Here is a 19,813-nt window from a genome sequence, read left to right as displayed (position 1 = left end):
ACAAATTAATCCAGAATCAATCTGCCTTTAAATTAATCACCATGCTAATATGTTTGACTTTGACTGAGGCTTTTTGTCATACAAATGACATATGCAGCCGAACTGGGGTGGGCAGTTATGCATCTGGGCCACCACCCTCCATTTGTGGCCCTAGTGGGTCACCAAATTGTGTGACTTAAAAAGTGGACAAACTGCCAATTTAGTTTTGCTACAGGTGGCCCTCAATTTATAACCACAACTGAGTCCAAAATTGCCATTGCTAAGCAAGGCAGTTGTTAAGTGATTTGTGCGCCATTTTACAACCTTTTTTGCCACAATTATTAAGCAAATCATTGCAGTTGCTAAGTGAATCTTGATATCATCATTGGGCTTCCCCCACTGACTTTGCTTGTCAGAATCCAGCTGGGAAAGTTACACATGGTGATTACATGACCCCTGGACAGTTAGTACATGCCAGTTGCCACGTCCCCAAATTTTGATCATGTGATCATGGGGATGCTGCCACAGTCCTAAACTGTGAAAACTGGTCATAAGTCCCTTTTTCCAATGCGTTGTAACTTTGAACAGTCACCGAATGAATGATTGTAAATCAACGCCTACCTGTACTTCTGTAGCAGCATAAAGAACAAAATAAGTGCAATAAATAACTGAAGCATCGGACATTTGTTTCACTTCCCCAAAATGCCCTAAAACTGAACCAAACATGGCTCTTACCCAGGCACACTGGCTGAGGAATTCTGGGAGTTGAAGTCCACAAGTCATAAAAGGGCCAGGTTTGAAGACCCCTGCTCTTACCACTTAGTGAAATTACTGTATTCCTTCTGCAGTAGCTGTAGAACAAAAAAAAAAAAATAGAGGTGCCTATTTCATGTGCTTAACGAACCTCTTCTATTTTCATTGATTTATTGATTATAGTTTGGTTTTACTATTGTTTTTTAACTGTAATTTGCTGATGCACTTTAATTTACTGATGCAGTCTGCACTATGTATATATATGTATATAATCCCTAAATTATTTGGTAATCAACAGATCTTTCATAGCCTTCATCTTTTCAAAGGAGATTAGTTTGGTCAGCTGCAGATGACTAAATATGCATATAAGTACCGAGGCATTTTTGTAGAAAATTGCAGGATGTCTTGCTTAATAGAGAGTTATATAATACCCCGTTTAATGCAAATTGGTTCCATTTTTTAAATACACAAAGGTGTTCATTCTGAATATTTATTTGAAAATGGTCTTTAAATTGAAGGCAAATCCCTTTTGCAGTGATGGGCCCCTATGTCCGGAGAATCCTGTGTGATGAATTGGGAGCTCCGGCTAATTCTGCAGTTGATTGTGTCCCTCTGGAAGATTTTGGTGGCCAGTATCCTGATCCAAACCTAACATACGCAACTTCCTTGTTGGAAGCAATGAAAGGAGGAGAGTACGGATTTGGAGCTGCGTTTGATGCTGATGGGGTAGGTTTGGGGAAGCTAAATTCATAGCTGAAAGTGACTAACGACTATCAGAGGATTTCTGTCTTTTACATAGATATTAGGCTTTCATCTAAGCGCAGGAGAAATTAATAGTTCAGTTATGCACTCCCTCACTATTATGAACGATTCAGTGGTTCCGCGATGTTCAGTGGTAAAATATTTAGAGTTCCAAAATATATCATTTAGTTGCTTAACACAGGATCAACTATAGATTTTTCAAGTTCATAACATGAATTGGAGTATACATTTCAAGTTCATAATGTATATAATGGATTTTCCAGACAGATGCTTGCATCTCTTTGATAGTATTGGAAGTGCTTGGCAGTTAGAATTGGAAATCTGATTTTCCTATGCCGCACCTCACTTCTAATTTTTTTTTTCATTATTCATAGTCATTACCAAAATAATTTCCAGTTCTTTCTAGAGCAGTGAAAGGGTTTTTTTTCTGATTTAATCAGTAAGCAACAGATGAAGAAATCAGTGTAAAAGATACTTTGGAGGCACATTTTTAACTCCTTTGTTTTAGGGCACGAAGAACTTTCTACCAAGTATTGTGTGACCATTTTAGGAAGTTTAGTACTACATTTGATATTTCCAGTTAAATTCAATTCTTTATCTCATCCTAACATATAGTTATTTATCCTTCCTTTGCTGAAAAGATTGTTGTAGTACAATTCCTGCCTAGTATTATAGAGCATAATTACTGGAAATCTTCATAGTTCAATTAAAGAAAACAGTTGATAACATTGTACTTTGTTATAAGATACAAATAAGAATTAAATTTCAAAATTGATTTTGCAGTTCCCAATGAAGGAGTATTGATAAAAGATATCTTCTTTCCTCCTCCCTCCCCCCTTCCTTCCTTCCTTCCTTCCTTCCTCACTCCTTCCCTCCCTCCCTCCCTCTCCTTCCTTCCTTCCTTCCTTCCTTCCTTCCTTCCTTCCTTCCTTCCTTCCTTCCTTCCTTCCTTCCTTCCTTCCTTCCTTCCTGTTTAATCAAACTTAATGTAAGAGAAAAGTTACTATTCTTCAGGACATAGTGTGCTTCCAGGAAAAAAAGAAGCTATATGAAATTTTGGAGTCAAAAACTATTATATTTTTTTCCTAATCTATTCAAGCAAACTAAAGTTCTCCATGTTCTCCAACTTCTCCATGCAGAAGTGTGCTGCAGCTGCCAAAAAAGCCAACACAGTGCTAGGCTGCATTAACAGAGGGATAGAATCAAGATCATGTAAAGTGTTAATACCACTTTACAATGCCTTGGTAAGGCCACACTTGGAATACTGCATCCAGTTTTGGTCACCACAATATGAAAAAGATGTTGAGACTCTAGAAAGAGTACAGAGAAGAGCAACAAAGATAATCAGGGGGCTGGAGGCTAAAACATATAAGGAATGGTTGCTGGAATTGGGTATGTCTAGTTTAATGAAGAGAAGGACGAGGGGAGACATGATAGCAGTGTTCCAATATCTCAGGGGCTGCCACAAAGAAGAGGGAGCCAAGCTATTCTCCAAAGCACCTGAAGGCAAGACAAGAAGCAACGGATGGAAACTAACCAAAAAGAGAAGCAACCTAGAACTAAGAAGAAATTTCCTGACAGAACAATTAACAATTAACCTGCCTCCATAAGCTGTGAATGCTCCAACACTGGAAGTTTTCAAGAAGAGACTGGACAGCCATTTGTCTGAAATAGTATAGGGTTCCCTGCCTGAGCAGGGGGTTGGACTAGATGACCTCCAGGGTGCCTTCCAACTTTATTGTTGTTGTTGTTGTTAGTGACTTTAGATCAAGCCATGTATCTGAGTACTATGAAACAGACTAAAGCCAAATAACAACCTGCCTTGGGTCTCCCTCTTGTTAGACTGCAAATTGAAAAAAGGGAGAATCCAGCTATTCTCTTTTACTTACTCATTTCCCCTTTCCTTACCCAATATATTTTATTTTCTCTTTCAGGACCGTTACATGATTCTAGGTCAAAATGGATTTTTTGTTAACCCTTCAGATTCCCTGGCCATTATTGCAGCAAATCTCCATTGCATTCCATATTTTCATCAGATGGCTGTGCGAGGGTTTGGTAGGAGTATGCCTACCAGCACTGCCTTGGACAGGTAGGAGACAAGTTTTATTGGTATCATTATAAATCTGGAGATGGATAAGGAATTGACTGCTATATTCAACTTCCAACACCTTGATTGCACTTCCTACAACCATCAGAAATTCTGCAACTAAATTTCATCAGCAAACGACCAAGAGATGATTTCCTTCATGTTTTATTTCCATCCTAGTTTAGGGCATTCATAAAACAATGGTTACATAAATAGTTGTGTAAATGCATCCAAATTATAATAAAATGTTCTTTCAATCTACAATATGTCTCAAAATAGCTCCAGCCATTGGTTTTGGAGGAGTGTGTTACTATCTTGGATGTGTGTGTTACTATCTTGGATTTTCCAGATATTTTTATTTTTCCAGATATGTACCTCTGAAATTCAACTTCAGCTTCTCACACTATTAAACTTTCTGATTGGGACTGCTAGGAGCTTTATTTCATTATCATGTGGAGGACCACAAATATATAAAGTGTGCAGTTAATTGCAGAGACACTGACCTCATGAACCAGAATAATCTCTATTAAACCCTTGTGTATTTCAGAATCATTTTCCAGAGGAGCTATACAAATTGGAGCTATTGTTGTTGTGTAGTGCATGTGTGTGCAGTTCCACATAATAGAAAGTAGAAACTATGAGCAAAACACCTTTGTTTCAGAAAGGTTGCTACCAAATTACAAATCTTTGTTTCAACGCTTGAATTTTCTAGCTGTTTTTCCACGTCACTCACTCTTCTTGATTTGACAAAGCCATGGGCACGATGTTTCAAACACCGATTACTGCTTTTGATACCTTTATCAAGTTGTTTAAAATAGTCAAAAATTTTAATATAAATGAAATAAAGTTGAATTTAGTAGGTGACCTTGAATTATTAACTACTGTTTTGGACTGGCAGATCATTCAAAGACCAAGCATAGCTCTCAGCTAGAAAAGACTGTGTCACTGAGCATGTTGTGTGAGCCTAGCTGTGGTGCTTTATAAGCTTTCATTGTTGGCGTAGCCTATTCAATTAAACCAACCAATTTTGACTACAGGTGGTCCTCAACGTACGACCACAAGTGAGCCCAAAATTTCTGTTGCTAAGTGAGACATTTGTTAAGTGAGTTTTGTCCCATTTTACAACTTTTCTTGCCACCGTTGTTAAGTGAATCAGTGCAGTTGATAAGTTAGTAACCCAGTTGTTAAGTGAACCTGGCTTTCCTATTGACTTTGCTTATCAGAAGGTTGTAAAAGGGGATCACGTGACTTTGGGACACAGCAACCGTCATAAGTATGAACCGGTTGCCAAGCATCTGAATTTTGATCACATGACCATGGGGATGCTGCAAAGGTCGTAACTGTGAAAAATGGCCATAAGTCACATTTTTCAGTGCCGTTGCAACTTTGAACGGTCACTAAACGAACTGTTGTAAGTTGAGGACTACCTGTAGTTGGCGACAAAGCATAGTTAAACCAAATCATAACTATGTGATGTATGAATTCAGTCTAAATAGACACAAACATCTGATCTGCTGATAAACATGAGGGTTTAAATCAGGGGTCTTCAAACTTGGCCCTTTTCTGACTTGTGGACTTCAACTCCCAGAATTCCTCAGCCAAGCACGCTGGCTGAGGAATTCTGGGAGTTGAAGCCCACAAGTCAGAAAAGGGCCAAGTTTGAAGACCCCTGGTTTAAAGAGTCCTCTTGGCTATATACAGGTAGTCCTTGGCTTACAACCTAATCAGATCCCCATTTTATGCCCTAGTTTGCCATGATGGTTAAGTGAATCACTGCATTTTTTTATGTGAATCATGCTGTCATTATGTGCATCTAGCTTCCCCCATTAACCTTGCTTATCAGAAGCCAGCTAGGAAGATTACAGATGNAGTGCAATGGTCATAAATATGTTACCAAGTGCCGAAATTTTGATTATGTAGACATGGGGAAGCGCATGGGTTGTAAGTGTACAAACTGATCATAAGTCACCTTTTTCAGTGCCATTGTAACTTCAAAAGGTCATTAAATGAATAGTTTTAAGTCAAGGACTACCTGTAATCTATTATTCCAGGAGTCCTCAACCTTGGCAAATTTAAGACTTGTGGATTTCAACTCCCAGAATTCCTCAGTTATTTAGCTTAGTCTTCAGAATTTCTGAGGGACTTTAGATAACTCAAAAGTATTTGTTCCTTTCTTCTAAGGGTAAACTATTTTCCATCCACCACCAAAATGAAAGTTTATATGTTATCATTATTTACACAGACATGTCTAACTTGGCACTGCTTTTTTCCTCCTAGTATCCTTTCTTTTTGTTTGGATATGACAAAACTGTTTTGAAATGAATATTTTTAGTGACTTTCCCAAAAAACTAATCAAAGGGCTTTGTAAACAACGAAGTCCATTTTGTTATTAACTCCAGAATATTCAGAGCAGTTTTTTATTCAGTAACCTTCCTCTAAGACCTGGGCTTCTTTTCATTTCCTTCATGTCCTAGAACCTTTGACACTGAAAAGTGGAAGGAAGGAAGGAAGGAAGGAAGGAAGGAAGGAAGGAAGGAAGGAAGGAAGGAAGGAAGGAAGGAAAAGATGTCTTTAACCCACTTCCGGTTGTAGGAGGTCTAACATAGGGCTATGGTCTGAAAATACTGCTTTTAATCCCCTAAAGATAACACAATTTAAATATTATATGCATAATAGCTTAATTTTAGTTTAATGATTATACAAACCTGGCCAATATATTAAGCCTAATGTTTATATTTTTTTAGTATAGTGAATGCAACAAGCTATATTAGGCTTAGAGGGGGGGTGGAGTTGGATAAATTGTGTTCAGCAGGTTGCAAGAATCTATTGATTGCATGGTTTGTGAACCAGATAATTGCATTAAACCATAATGTAGCTTACTGCAGTGTTCTTAAATTGTGGGTAATTACACTCGGGGTAATTTGGGCATATCCTGGGAGTAATGGAGAAATTTGTAGTTGGTCATTTGTGAGTCAAGGATCTAGTTTAGGACTGCCACTTCTAAGAGGCTTATGTAAAACAACAGTCTGGTTGTTTGTTTTTAGAAGTAATGACTTTGAGTAACTTTGAACCAGTGAGGATCGAACCCTTGGCAGTCAGCAGAATTAGCCTGCAATACTGCTCTGTAACCATTACCTGATTGCTTTGTAAGATAACAATTGCAAATGGAAAAATTAGAGGAGGATAAGTTTGTTGAGTGTGCATGGGAAGTTGTGTGGCACACTTCTGACTGAAACGGTATGAGTGATATCAGTGAGCAAAATTTGGAAAGTACAGTGCAACGTTATGCTTTGCAGAGAATGTGCAGACCTGGTTTTTTGATCTTCAGCAAGTCATTGAAAAGTGTTTAAATGTGAACAATATTCTCCTTTTTTTAGAGAAAGTGTTTGATAAAGTGATAGGCTTGAATTATGGAATGTTGTACCCAAATATAGAGTTGAAGGTGATTGATGAATGTGATAAGAGCAATATATGATGAAAGTAAAGCATCCAAGAGGCCAAACCAAATTTTTAATATCCTGAGCAGTGAGTAGCTGCATAACACCCCTTGGTGATTAAAATATTTATGGAAAATACATAAGGAATGGCTGTGGTGAGATTTCAGATATATCTGCTGGGAATATGAATGCATTAATTTTTTTTTAGGTATTATAAATATCTACCATCTTGTAGGGTTAGAACTTCAGTATTTTGCAGCAAATGTTAGATTGTATGTTACCAAAGAGTAATGCTTTGAAAAATAATATATCAAAGACCAAGGTAATTATGTTTAATAGAAAAATGATATAAATGATTGTGAGTTATACGTAAGTGGCAAAAAACCCCTCCTAAAACAAACAAGGAATCTGTGTACCCTGTTAGATGAAAAAGTGGATGAATAAATTTTAATATATACAAATGTAGGTAGAAAGAATGTATGGAGAGGTATAATAACTATGTTGACATAATTAGATTCAGCAATGTATTTTTTTCCCTATTTACATGCTTTTAGTTTCTTTTGGTTATTATTTTGTACTCCATTACTTTACTTTGCACAATGTTATTTATTCCAAAAGAAAGCTGTGTGATGGGTATATGTTTTTGCTTCAATATTTCATGTGCAAAAACAATCTGACTTGAATTAGAGAGAATACACTGCATGAATGTTGCCTTGGCACAGTTGTAAATTTCCGTGACTTCAGGGACTGAATCGAAGGAAAATATGTCTGAAATTATTCCAGGAACTAGCCAAATGAAGTATTCTGAAAATACATTATTAGCAAGCAATAAATACTTCAGGGAATCCCCAGGAAAGCTGGTTGAAATGGTAACAGTTCATTGTTAACACAGATTTAATTGGCTAGGGGAAAAAAAGAACCACAAGGGTGGAGTGAATTCAGTTTTAAATGTAGATGGGTCCGGGAAGAGGGAAATAGAAGTGTTCTCCCTCCTTGCAGTCCCTTCCCCCAAATGCTTTTCTTTCACTTCTGTTGTTGGAAGTTTCCTACAACTGGGGGGGGGGGAATATCTGGAAAAAGGGAGGTGCATCTTTTCTTTCTAAAAGATCAGTTCCTTTTGTTCCGCATGGCACTGGGAGACAGAAGTAATTTATTAATTTCCAGGAGTAAAGAGCTTCTCGTTCTTCTCATCCTCCATGACTGGTGGCATCTGGTGGATGTGGGGAACGTTTCCATTCTTGGTTGGTCATCTAGAAAGTGAAAGAGTCAATGGGCTCATGAAATTATCTGGGAACACTAGATTTACAAGTAATCAACAAAACCCAGGTGTCAGCAAAGATCTGCAGGTAGCAGAGTTGTAATAGATTGGTTTCAAACTGCTTGTGAATGGTTAGTTTTTTTTACTATTCAGCAGTGCACTTTATTCAGCCATAATGGGTTTGTGTTGAACTAAAATGTACTGGTGGTCGCCTATAACGATATGGGGCCAAGATACTTGAAGGACTGCCTCTGTTCAATTGCCATTACCTGCCCTATTATATCTGGCAGCAATGCTGTGCTTCAGTTCCTGTCAATTAAATTAAATGACATATTGCGGGATGCAGAAAGTGTTTCTTTTTTGTTATGACATCTGGAACACCTTTCCACCCAAGGTCAGAATAGCCCCTTATCTGCTGGCCTTCAGAAAGCCTTGAGGACATGGCAATGCTCTGGTATGGAGGATGGAAAATAAATGGAGCCCCTGGGATTTATTATTATTCTGAGGTTTTAGTTTTGATTATATGTTGCATGTTCTTACAATTATTTATTTATTTCACTTTTTAAATTGTTGAAATATTTTGCCACCCAGGGTTGCTTTGGTGAGACAAATGGGGCATATGTATGAAATAAAATAGAGAAATACTTATAGAAATACACTAGAAGTCAGGGAATCCTTTCAAAATACTGAATATTTTAATTGAACAAATAGATTTATTTGCAGTGTCATGAATGCAATTTATACTGTGAAATAAGGTAAGATTTCTTTAATTTGAAGTAATGGATACGCTACATTAAAATGTATAGATTATCCGTTCTGGGCTCTGAAAATCCAGCCAACCATTAAATGGCAACAAAAATAAAGAGGGGGAAAAAATCCTTGCCTTCTAACCATCATTCAGATTTCTACAGCCCATGTCTGGTTGTCCTAAACAATATCAAACTAGGATTCTACAGATTAGCATGTGGCTTAGTTTACAAGTAAGTATGAATTAGCTGAGCCACAATTAGGCATGTGAGAAGGATATTGGAGAGGCAATGTGTTAGTGAATTCCCTTCCAGTTCTGAAATATTTTATCAAAGAAGGCCATTTAGTCATTTTGTTTCTTATCTTTCTGAAGCATCCTTTTTATCTGTTTGCTGGGTCAAAGCTGCAGTTCCTAAGTTTTTTTTTATTTTTTATTTTGCACATAAATCTAAAATAATGGGAATAGCAGCTGCAGTGCTTACCATATATGGGATATTGGCAGTTGCTTGGTTCTACTCTTGGTGTATACACTTGATGCCTTTTAAGGGAACTCGGTGCCTGCAGAGTGAAAATATCCAGAAACCAAACATGTATTTCATAGACCTGCCACTTTTGTACTCTTAGGAGCATAGGAGAACTACAAGCTCCAGGGATTAACTACAAACTTTGAATAGAAAGGAAAAGAGTTTTTTAAATTCAGAAATCTTAGATAAGGTCTCCAGAATAACAGATAAAATTACCGTCCGAGTTCGTCACACAAGATAGTACTGTTGTGGCTTGTCTCTTGGCTTACACATTACTGCAAAGTTTGACAAAATAAACTGCTGTCTTTGCATATACTCTGAGGTAAAAACTCCACCAAATTCAATACTAACGTAGTAACGTTTGAAGTATTTTCTATTAAAAAAATATGCAGGCTGCAAAAAATGTCAAATGCCGTATCGTGGTCCTGTGCTGCTCTCACAGATGTTCTTGGTTATATTCCCATTCCGTTCATGGAATACATCACATAAAACTCTCTTAAATCTTCTGTATTACACTCCTTTTGACTGAAGATGAAACAGTCGAAACTTTGTGGGTTAAGTACATTTGAAGATAAGGACATTTCTTTGACTAAACTGTTTTTAACATTTTCCATTTCTCGGCCCATTCCTCTTAGCTGGCTTTTTCTTTCAAATCATTTTTTAATCTCACAGGTATTCTTATATATTTATCTGCATACTACTAAAACCCTCATTGTTGTGATCTTTAACTGGGTAAAACAGTGCATCATATGGCAACAAGGTACCTCAAAGGGGCTCATGTACAGAATAGGAAGAGAGGGAGGAAAAGGGGAAGAGGGAGGAATGGAAAAAAGGAAAGGGGGAATAGGGAAGGAAAGAGGAACATGGAGGAAGGAACCCAGTGTACCTTTTCTGGCCTAGGACACCCCTGTACAGTTCCTCAATTCACGCCTTCCCCGTGCACCTTCCTCAACCATGTAGTACAATGATGGCGAACCTTTTAGAGACTGAGTGCCCAAATTGCAACCCAAAACCCACTTATGCATTGTCGAGTGCCGGGTGGGCGTGGCCCATTGGGTGGGCATGGCCGCAGTGGGTGGGACTAAAAAGTTCAATCAATCAATTCCAACTTTGCAAGATCTTTTTTTTTCCCGTGTGAAGTTGAAATTGACTGATTGAACCTCTTTTTTTTGCACACGGCGGCGGAGGCCTAAAGCGAAAAGGTTTTATAAAACCCAGCTGAAGGCCTAGGACTGGGGCGATGGCGCGCGTGCCCACAGAGAGGGTTCTGAGTGCCGCCTCTGGCACCTGTGCCATAGGTTCGCCACCACTGATGTAGAACATCTTGCGCATCCTCACATATCTTCTCTGACCCTCACCACCCCTTGTGTACTCCCGTGTACAATTGATGAGCCACACCCCAACGTGCCTCCTTTCTCCCTCTTGCTCCCTCCTTTCTCATCTTGCTGATTTTCCCATTGGTTTTCTCCCTACAAGCTTACCGCAGACAAAGTAAATGGAGAAGCCAGCAGGAATTTTAAGGAGGAAGGGAAAGAGGGCGGAAAGAAGGAAAATAGGAAGGATGCAGAAGGAAGGAAGGAAAGAAGTAGGATTGCTAATCCTCTAAAGGAGGATATCTAATAACCATGAAGGTGCAAAAAAGCAGTGGGAATAGAAGCAATGTCCAACTTCCACAAGGAAACTCAGTGGGGAAGCCTGCAAGAAGTTGGGCATTGCTTCCATGCCCATTGCTTTTTTATACTCTCGTGGTCATTTTATTTCTCTGTTTAGTCAAGGAAATATCTCTGAAAGGATGACCTAACAGGGCACAAGTTGTCTAATATGCCACAAAAGATGATAATATTAGTGTACAATTTTAATTTGATATTTTAGACTGCCTGGCTGAGTAGTTTGACAAATCATAGTTAATTAGATGAACCATCACATTCTATCCATGAAAAAACTCAGACAATATATTTCTCTCTGTAGTTCCAGAGATCTTATCTAGAAGAATTTCTGAATTAAAAAATGTGTTCCCATCTGTTCAAAAGGATAATACACAATACAGTGAGGAGTGGGAATGTTAGATGTTTTCTGTCACAAATTTTAAATGCCACACTGGCCTGGTTCCCTAAAACATAATGTATAGGTAGTCCTCAACTTACAATTGTTCATTTAATGACTGTTCGAAGTTACAAAGGCATTAAAAAAGTGACTTATGGCCATTTCTCATACTTACAACCATTGCAGCATTCCCATCGTCATGTGATCAAAACCCAGATCGTGGCAACTGAGTCATATTTATGACAGTTGGAATGTCCTGGAGTCATTTGATCATCTTTTATGGCCTTCCAACAAGCAAAGTCAATGGGGAAGCCAGATTCACTTAACAATCATGTTACTAACTTAACAACTCTGGCAAGAAGAGTCATAAAATGGACAAAACTCAATGGACAAAACTTACTTAACAAATGTCTCACATAGTAACATAAATGTTGGGCTCAATTGTGGTCGTAAGTTGAGGACTAGTTGAAGTTAATTTTTTGTTAATGTGCGAACCATATTGCTATAGAAATACTCAACCAACAGAGATTTGAAAACCGACATAGTACTGTATGGCAGGTTTATAATATTTATTTTGATTAGATACTACTTTCATGTTTCACTCCTGATGCCTTTTGTATTAACTTTTTGAATTTCTGTTTGGGGGGGAGGGTATTTATTTAAGCCTGTTTTTTGGGGGGGGATATTCTGTGACTGCCATCTCCTTTTCAGATTTAGGGAATTAAATGCCAAGACTGTGGAAAGCTGCAACAGTTTGAAAATTTATTTCTGTAGGAATAGAATAGAATAGAATAGAATAGAATAGAATAGAATAGAATAGAATAGAATAGAATAGAAATGGAAGGGATCTTGGAGGTCTTCTAGTCCAGCCCCCTGCTTAAGCAAGAGATAAAGCAAATTCATTCTACAGTATTTTCTTTATTACTGTAGGGCTATGATATTGGGCTGCAAAAGTTTGACAACCATCATTTCGGCAGCAGAGAGTTATTGTAAACTGTTTTGGCAATATTTAGTGGTCAACTGCATTATTGTAACCCAGATATGGTAGCATTTATGAAATTTATACTAATGTTTTTGCATTGCATTGTAAACACACTGTGAAAAGTTACAAAGTAAAGAAAAATAAAATTTTTTAAAGATACAACAAGCTATTTGCTTTATTCAGCAAGATCAAAATATACTCTTCTGTAAACTATGAATTTTTCTATACATATGTAAGAAGCAATTATAGCTATTTTGGTCTATGAAAAACATCTAAAAGTGGCAATTATTGGGTATTACTGGCACCAAAAATGGTACACTTTGTCTTACTGTATATTGATTTTGAAGACAACGCTCTAGATTGAAATAGCTAGCTAATATTTTGAATTTCAAGTTGCACTAAATCAGTGATCATAATTTTCTCTCACAATACAGATCTCGTACCAGAGCTAATTGTGCATAAATTAACCTATCTTATTTAAAGTTAAAATATTTGTACTTATTCCAAATAATACCTTGGCCAATATACATGCAATCTATACTTTACCTTTGTGGATATATTTTATTATATCCTGATTTCTAAGGTGTAGAGCAGTGTTTTTCAATTAGGGTCCATTGAAACTCTAGGTCATGATTTAAAATAAAACCCTGCTTTTTGAAATGCTAGTACTTGCAGTGACACAACCTGGATTGCTGATGTTGTAAACATTGTAAATCATAAATTGTGTAAATTAGAAATGAATTGTATTGTGAAGTATTTGTATTTTTTGCCAGAGTTTCCGGATAGCTGAAAATTATTTCAAGGATTTCTCCAGTAAAAGAATTAGGAAAATATGCTAGAGATATTGATTATAATAAAAAAAGACACGAGGCTGGCTGGCATATCAGTTATTCTGTGCATCTGTATGTTGAAGGTGTGTCTGCAAGAGAGAGGGAGAGAGGGGGGGAGGGAATAAAAAAGTTAGATTTAATTGTGTTTGATTATTCTCGTTTAATGCAATTGAAAGCCTGGAAATTATTACTATGAAATAAAATAATTAAAATACTATTGGATCCAGTTGTTGCTGTATCTGATTTGCAAACTGTAATCCACCTTGCAGTGTTTCGGATTCCAAAGGTTTGTCCAACTGATCTTTGCTTCTTTGTTGAAGACTGCATCGTCTCTTTGTACATTTAACAATTGTTGATTTTTAGGGCAAATGGTAAGAGATGAATAAAGGGAAATGGTCCTTCATACATTGATCCTATGTCTGTTTCTTGCCTTGACAATTCTTAGTTGACTAATGTCATTATGTTGGAGGGATATTCTTATCTTTAATGTTTTGTTGATGTTATTATTATTTCTTTGTTTGATTGTTTTTTGTTTTAATTATTGCAAAGTATTTTATTCTTTTTTATTATATTGCCATAGATCTTGATATATTATACATTATATTATTTCAATACAATAATGTTTATTGGAGATTATTAGCTTTCTATTATTTAGGTAGTTTAAGGTGTTGAGAATAGAGAAAGGAAGAACAAATATGCTATCAATATTAATTACGATTTAGAGTATCAATGTTACATGCATAGAATTATTTGACTTTTTGATCCAAATTTGCATATGACATTGAAACAAGAACGCGAAGTGGCATGTGATAGGTTGTTATGAATCCAGTTTTTCCATGGCTTTACTTAAAATGAATGCATTTAAATAATGCTATATCCATATATTCAAAAAACTATAGTATAGTTATAAGTTATGTTGTGTAATGCCTTTTTTTAGGGTTGCAAAATCAATGAAAGTACCGGTATATGAAACACCGACAGGATGGAGGTTCTTCTCAAATCTGATGGATTCTGGTCGATGTTCCCTCTGTGGAGAAGAAAGTTTTGGCACTGGTAAGATTAATGCTCTGAAAGTATTTCGTAATATTGTTAAACTACAGCACCTACTCCATTTTACAACTCTAAAAAGACTATCAAATAAATTTCTGCTGACTATATTAAACTTAGAGTCAGGTCTCCTATGTTACGCAAATCTCTGTACATCAGATTAGTCTCTGTTCATTCTGAACTTTTTGAGCAAAAGCAAATACAGGATGTCTAGAAGACTTCTTTGATGCAGCAAAAAAAAATGTTTTTGTTCCTATATTAGCAGCATATTGGCATTTACCCCAAACAATAAAAACATGCTAAATTATATGTAAAACATTTGGGAGGTTAGGGAGAACATTATACATACAAATACATACAAAAACAGCAAATAAAGTGGTTAGCTCACCTGGAGAGGACGTCATGGGATTCCATACTGTATGAGGTATATACTGTACAAAAAGAGGAGAAGGTCAAAGAACATGAGGAAGATCCAGAAAAAGATGGATAAACATCAAAGATGCACTACAACAACATCAACTAACAATGGTTGAGGGCGCCAGAAAAGCAAGAGCCAGAACTTTGTATCTCCCAAGACACCCAAAGCGGTAAAAGAGGAAGTGAAGAAAAAGAGAAGAACAATAATGCATAAGTAAGCACTTAATGATCTCCAAACCATTTTAATGTCAAAGTGAAGGTACATGGAGGATGCCATCAGTGGTCAAAGCTGCCATTACATACCATGTTTTCCCCAAAATAAGACCGGGTCTTATTTTTGGGGGTATGGCTTATATTAGGCCCACCCCCCAAAATCAAGCTAGGGCTTATTTTCGGGGTAGGCCTTACTTTTGGGAAAGCACGGCATTTGCGTCTCAGCATCTTATGCAAATATATAAGTTGTAGCATTTGTGTGATGAAGTTACACGTGTTTCTTTGTTTTGCCCTCCACTGAATAAGCTAATGCCAGTCACTATGTGCCATGAAAACTTCTATAAAGAAAAATAGCGAATTCAATTTTGAGCTGGACTGTAGGATTGCTAAATGATTTCTCTCTTGCCCTCTCAGTCTACTTAAAATATGAATCAGAGCAGCAACTTAACCATATATGAACATGAATTTCTAATGTGTGCTTTCTGCTTGAAATGTATATGTGTTTTCGGTAGAAATTTAACGACGAACTCTTCCAAAGTATATTGGCACGATCAGTATTTATCCATAAAACATTCTACTTTATATTTCATCCGTTATACTTAGTATCTTTGGTATATGAGCTTTATCTTTTATTTTTAAAAATAGCATTTAAAGAATAGAATAAATAGCTACATAAAAGGAAAAATGTGGGGAAAGATCTGGTCAATAAATTATTTACAATTATCATAAAATTTAAAATTCATTATTTATTTAATTAATTAAATGCATAGAATTAGATTCACAGTATCATCTTAAGAAATAACTAAAAACCTATATAAATTTCTAAATAGTAATATTGACATTGTTATTAATGATACCACTTGTCATGGTGCCTAGAATAAATGCACATAATCATGTAAAGTAAAAGAAAAGAAGAAAAATCGGAAGAGAAAAAAAGTAGAAAAATCAGTCAAAACAACATTAAATTCTAAATTTCTTCCCAGCCTGACTTATGATTGCATCAAGAAACTTATAAACAGTGCAATTACTTCTGTCTGTAAATTAATTATTTCCCTTGATCATATTCTTAATGTCTCAGTTTGCCTTGTATGATATAAGATGTATGGGAGCCATTCTTGCTTATATTTATTAAAACTCTTTTTTTTCATTTTTGGTGCTTCTAGTTAGTGTTGATTTCTGACAACTGCCTGGATTAGTCCCTGCAGTTTTCTTGGAAGTTTTTTTTAGAGATTATTTGCTTTTGTCTTCTTCCTACGGTAATTTGCCCAAAATTACCCAGCTAGTTTTCTTCTTAAGAGACTACCAGTCTCCCAGTTTCTACCCCATTGCCTTTAACCATTATATTAAACTGGCTCTTTTTGGTTGTGTACTATTAATTGATAAAGTGTTTTGTCTCTTAAATGCTGGAATTTTAAAAAATGCAGTCAATAAATGTAATTAGGAACAGGGACAGTCTGGAGAAGTTGAAGTGTGTTGTTTTATGTATGTTGCATAAGCAAAAATTATCAATTGCCCAAATACTAGTCTAGGGAGTTGGACTCGATGACCTCCAAGGTCCCTTCCAACTTTATTACTATTACTATTACTTTTAATATAGTAAGAATATTCTCACATATTTGGGAAGTGCAGTAATTCACTGAATAGCAGTATCTCTGTTTCCAATCCAGTTGAGATTATCTCTTAGCATATAACATGTCTACTATTTTTCCCATAGGATCTGACCACATCCGAGAGAAAGATGGACTTTGGGCTGTTTTAATTTGGCTCTCAATCATGGCAGCTCGAAAGCAGGGTGTGGAGGAAATTGTTAGAGATCATTGGACAAAATTTGGCCGCCACTACTTTTGCAGGTGAAGAGTTATCAGCAGATTAATAGCCATTCTAATTCAGGTTTTTATATCATCTGTTTTATGCCTTTGAGAAATAATGATAAAAGTAACTACAATTATGAGTGTGGGTGTGGGCAAAAACTACAATATTGGTTTGTACTGGAGCAAGGAGAAGTGATAATCATTGTAAAGTGAACTCCTGCATTCAGATAGAGTTTGACTGCTATTATATAGCCAAGATATGGAGTTTCATTTGCAGACATTTTAAAAATGAATAACTGCATTCTCCAAAAAATTCAAAACCAGGTATTCTAAACCTAAAAAAGAATTAAGAATATTGAACATGTTTTATCCATGTATTATTTAATTTCACTGAACTTTTATTTGCATTTTATCATAAAAGGAAAATAATGAAATAGATAAACATTGTCCCATAATTATAATATTAAAGCTGTAGTAGTCTGGTTTATACCAGGGGTGTCGTCCAATCTTGGCAATTTTAAGAGTGTGGATTTTAACTCCCAGAATTGTATGGCTGGCTGAGGAATTCTGGGAGCTGAAGTCCACAAATCTTAAAGTTTGCCAAGGTTGGACACCCCTAGTTTATGCCATCATATTTGGAACCATAGGTCTGGCGAATCGGCGGGATGCATTAGCTGACAGTATAAAAATAACGTATGGATATGGATTTCCCATTCTTTTCCAAATTAGCAAAACTCTTATTCCTCTGCTCCCAGCTGGATAAGGATTTTAAATTTGTATCACATTTTCCCAATTGAATAAGCTATGCAGGTTAACAAGGTTAACAAGCTTTAAGAAAAACCTCAGCTGTATTTCTAAATTAGCTTTCTCCCAACTGTTGCCCTGTAGAAGAATGGATTATGTTTCCTACAATTCCCACACACGGTAAACTGGTTGCAGAAAGATTTTCTTCCAGTATTAACTTAGAGAGTTCTATCATGCAGAATGAAAACTTCCTATTTAACCTTGTTCATTTCCTTGGCAAGCTCATAACATAGCAAATCAGTGACAATGTGTTAAGGGAGTTATGAGTTGCTTCTCTGGGAAATTTGCCCCCCCTCCCCAGTTCCACCATCCAGAGATATAAATGAACAGACTTGAGTGTTTATAGATTGGAAGACTGCTTGCCTCTTTAACCACTGTCTTGCTCATAACTTCTAAGGCACCCTAGATGAGATGGTGAAGGAGAAAAAGGAAGGCATGTTTCCTTAGCAGGTTGTAATATGGCAAAATGTAGCATGTCCATGACAACTGTACTTAACTATATGAGATTGATGAGTGAGACTGAGATAAGAGACGGAGTCATTCTGTTTTAGATACCAGGGACCTCTGGTTAATCGTTGTATCTTGTCTTCCCTCTGATTTTCACAATATCATTCAAAGTGCAAAGCAGGTAATTTAGGATTTTCCTGGCTTTTGATAAAGCTCACATGCTTGAAGAGGATGGCAAAAAAAGAAGAGTAACCGGGCCACCATTTCAGATTACAGCAGGTGTCCAACAGAACCAGATTCAGATTCAGGTGTTTGAATAGAATTAAAATTGTCCTGTTCTATTGTATTTCTAATTTTTCTGATATGAACATCCTTCCACCCCCTACCGGCCCTGAAATCAGACTTTCTCCAAATCTACTGGCCTTTCACAAGGCATTAAAACTTGGCTTTGCCATCAAAATCAGAGCCTTGATAAGGTGAATGAGCTGTTTCTCGGCTAAATGATTGTGGAAAGATTGGTTGCTACTTTTTATGTATTTATGTGTTTACGGTAATTACTGGTTTTGTTTTTATTCTGTTTCTATCCCATTTTAACCATCAAGTGTCAGAGTCATATAAATGCAGCCATACAGATTTAATAAATAAATAATGCATATTAACTTTTCACATATTTCTTCTCTTCTCATATTTGCCATACAAGATTTGATTATGAAGCACTGGATCCTAGAATGGCATACTACATAATGAGAGACCTGGAAGCCTTGATCACCGACAAATCTTTCACTAATCAACAGTTTGCTGTTGGAAACAATGTTTACACTGTGCAGAAAGGAACCAGCTTTGAATACGTGGATCCCGTAGATGGCACTGTGACCAAAAGACAGGTATGTCCAGGAGATTTGTTTCACATAACATGCCATCATTGGCAGAGAAATAATTGGTAAGAACCAGGACAAGACTAAGCAAGATAATTGGGAACTTGAATAATTTTTAGCTTTTGCTTTATCCTTCACTGCCAGCAGCAACAGCTAGATCTGAGGGGATTCCAAACACAGCAACTGGGAAAAGAAATAGAAAAGTGCATTATTTTTAACTTTTGCTATTATAAATGTGACAGTTTTAGTAATGGAAAATATCTCCAAGGCCCAAAATAGTAAGCATAACACGAATCATTTCTATTTTAATTAGCAGACAACCCAACCAAATCCAATTGTACAGATACATAGAATAAGGTCGAAAATTATGTCCTCGTGTTGAATAAGAAAATCAATTATTGTTGCAAATGAACTTTTAATTGCTACAGTATAGTAACATTTACATTAGCAAATGATTGCTCTCAAGAATTCTGTTTCCGTGCCTATACAATATTTATTTGCTCTACAGGGGTTGAGGATTATGTTCACTGATGCTTCCAGACTCATCTTTAGATTAAGTGCTTCGAGCCATGTGCGAGCCACCCTCAGAATCTATGCGGAGAGCTATGAAAAAGATCCTAGCAAGCATGAGAAGGAGCCACAGGTAAATAGAGAGAAATTACAATTACACTTCCAAGGAAAAGACATTCTATATATCAGCGATCCCAACCTTTGTGGCTTGGCAGCCCTGCTTGGGGGAAGGAGAGTGGCATGCATATGCAAATGTGCAAGTCTAAGCACATTTATTTGAAGCACAAG

At 36.6% G+C, this 19,813-nt stretch overlaps 1 protein-coding gene across 1 annotated transcript in view; it reads left to right on the top strand.

Moving 5' to 3' along the window:
* Positions 1 to 19,813, top strand: part of PGM5 (phosphoglucomutase 5) — a 50,590-nt gene that overhangs the window by 19,132 nt on the left and 11,645 nt on the right. The window contains exons 5-10 of the mRNA XM_015818027.1: positions 1,268 to 1,458; positions 3,429 to 3,583; positions 14,339 to 14,454; positions 16,793 to 16,928; positions 18,841 to 19,024; positions 19,524 to 19,658. Of these exons, the coding sequence (XP_015673513.1) occupies positions 1,268 to 1,458; positions 3,429 to 3,583; positions 14,339 to 14,454; positions 16,793 to 16,928; positions 18,841 to 19,024; positions 19,524 to 19,658 (917 nt within the window). The remainder of the gene's footprint in view (positions 1 to 1,267; positions 1,459 to 3,428; positions 3,584 to 14,338; positions 14,455 to 16,792; positions 16,929 to 18,840; positions 19,025 to 19,523; positions 19,659 to 19,813) is intronic.

Source organism: Protobothrops mucrosquamatus, unplaced genomic scaffold, assembly GCF_001527695.2.
Source record: "Protobothrops mucrosquamatus isolate PMUCROS unplaced genomic scaffold, P.Mucros_1.0 scaffold667, whole genome shotgun sequence".
Lineage (NCBI taxonomy): Eukaryota > Metazoa > Chordata > Lepidosauria > Squamata > Viperidae > Protobothrops > Protobothrops mucrosquamatus.
This window is presented reverse-complemented; position numbering and strand designations above follow the sequence as displayed.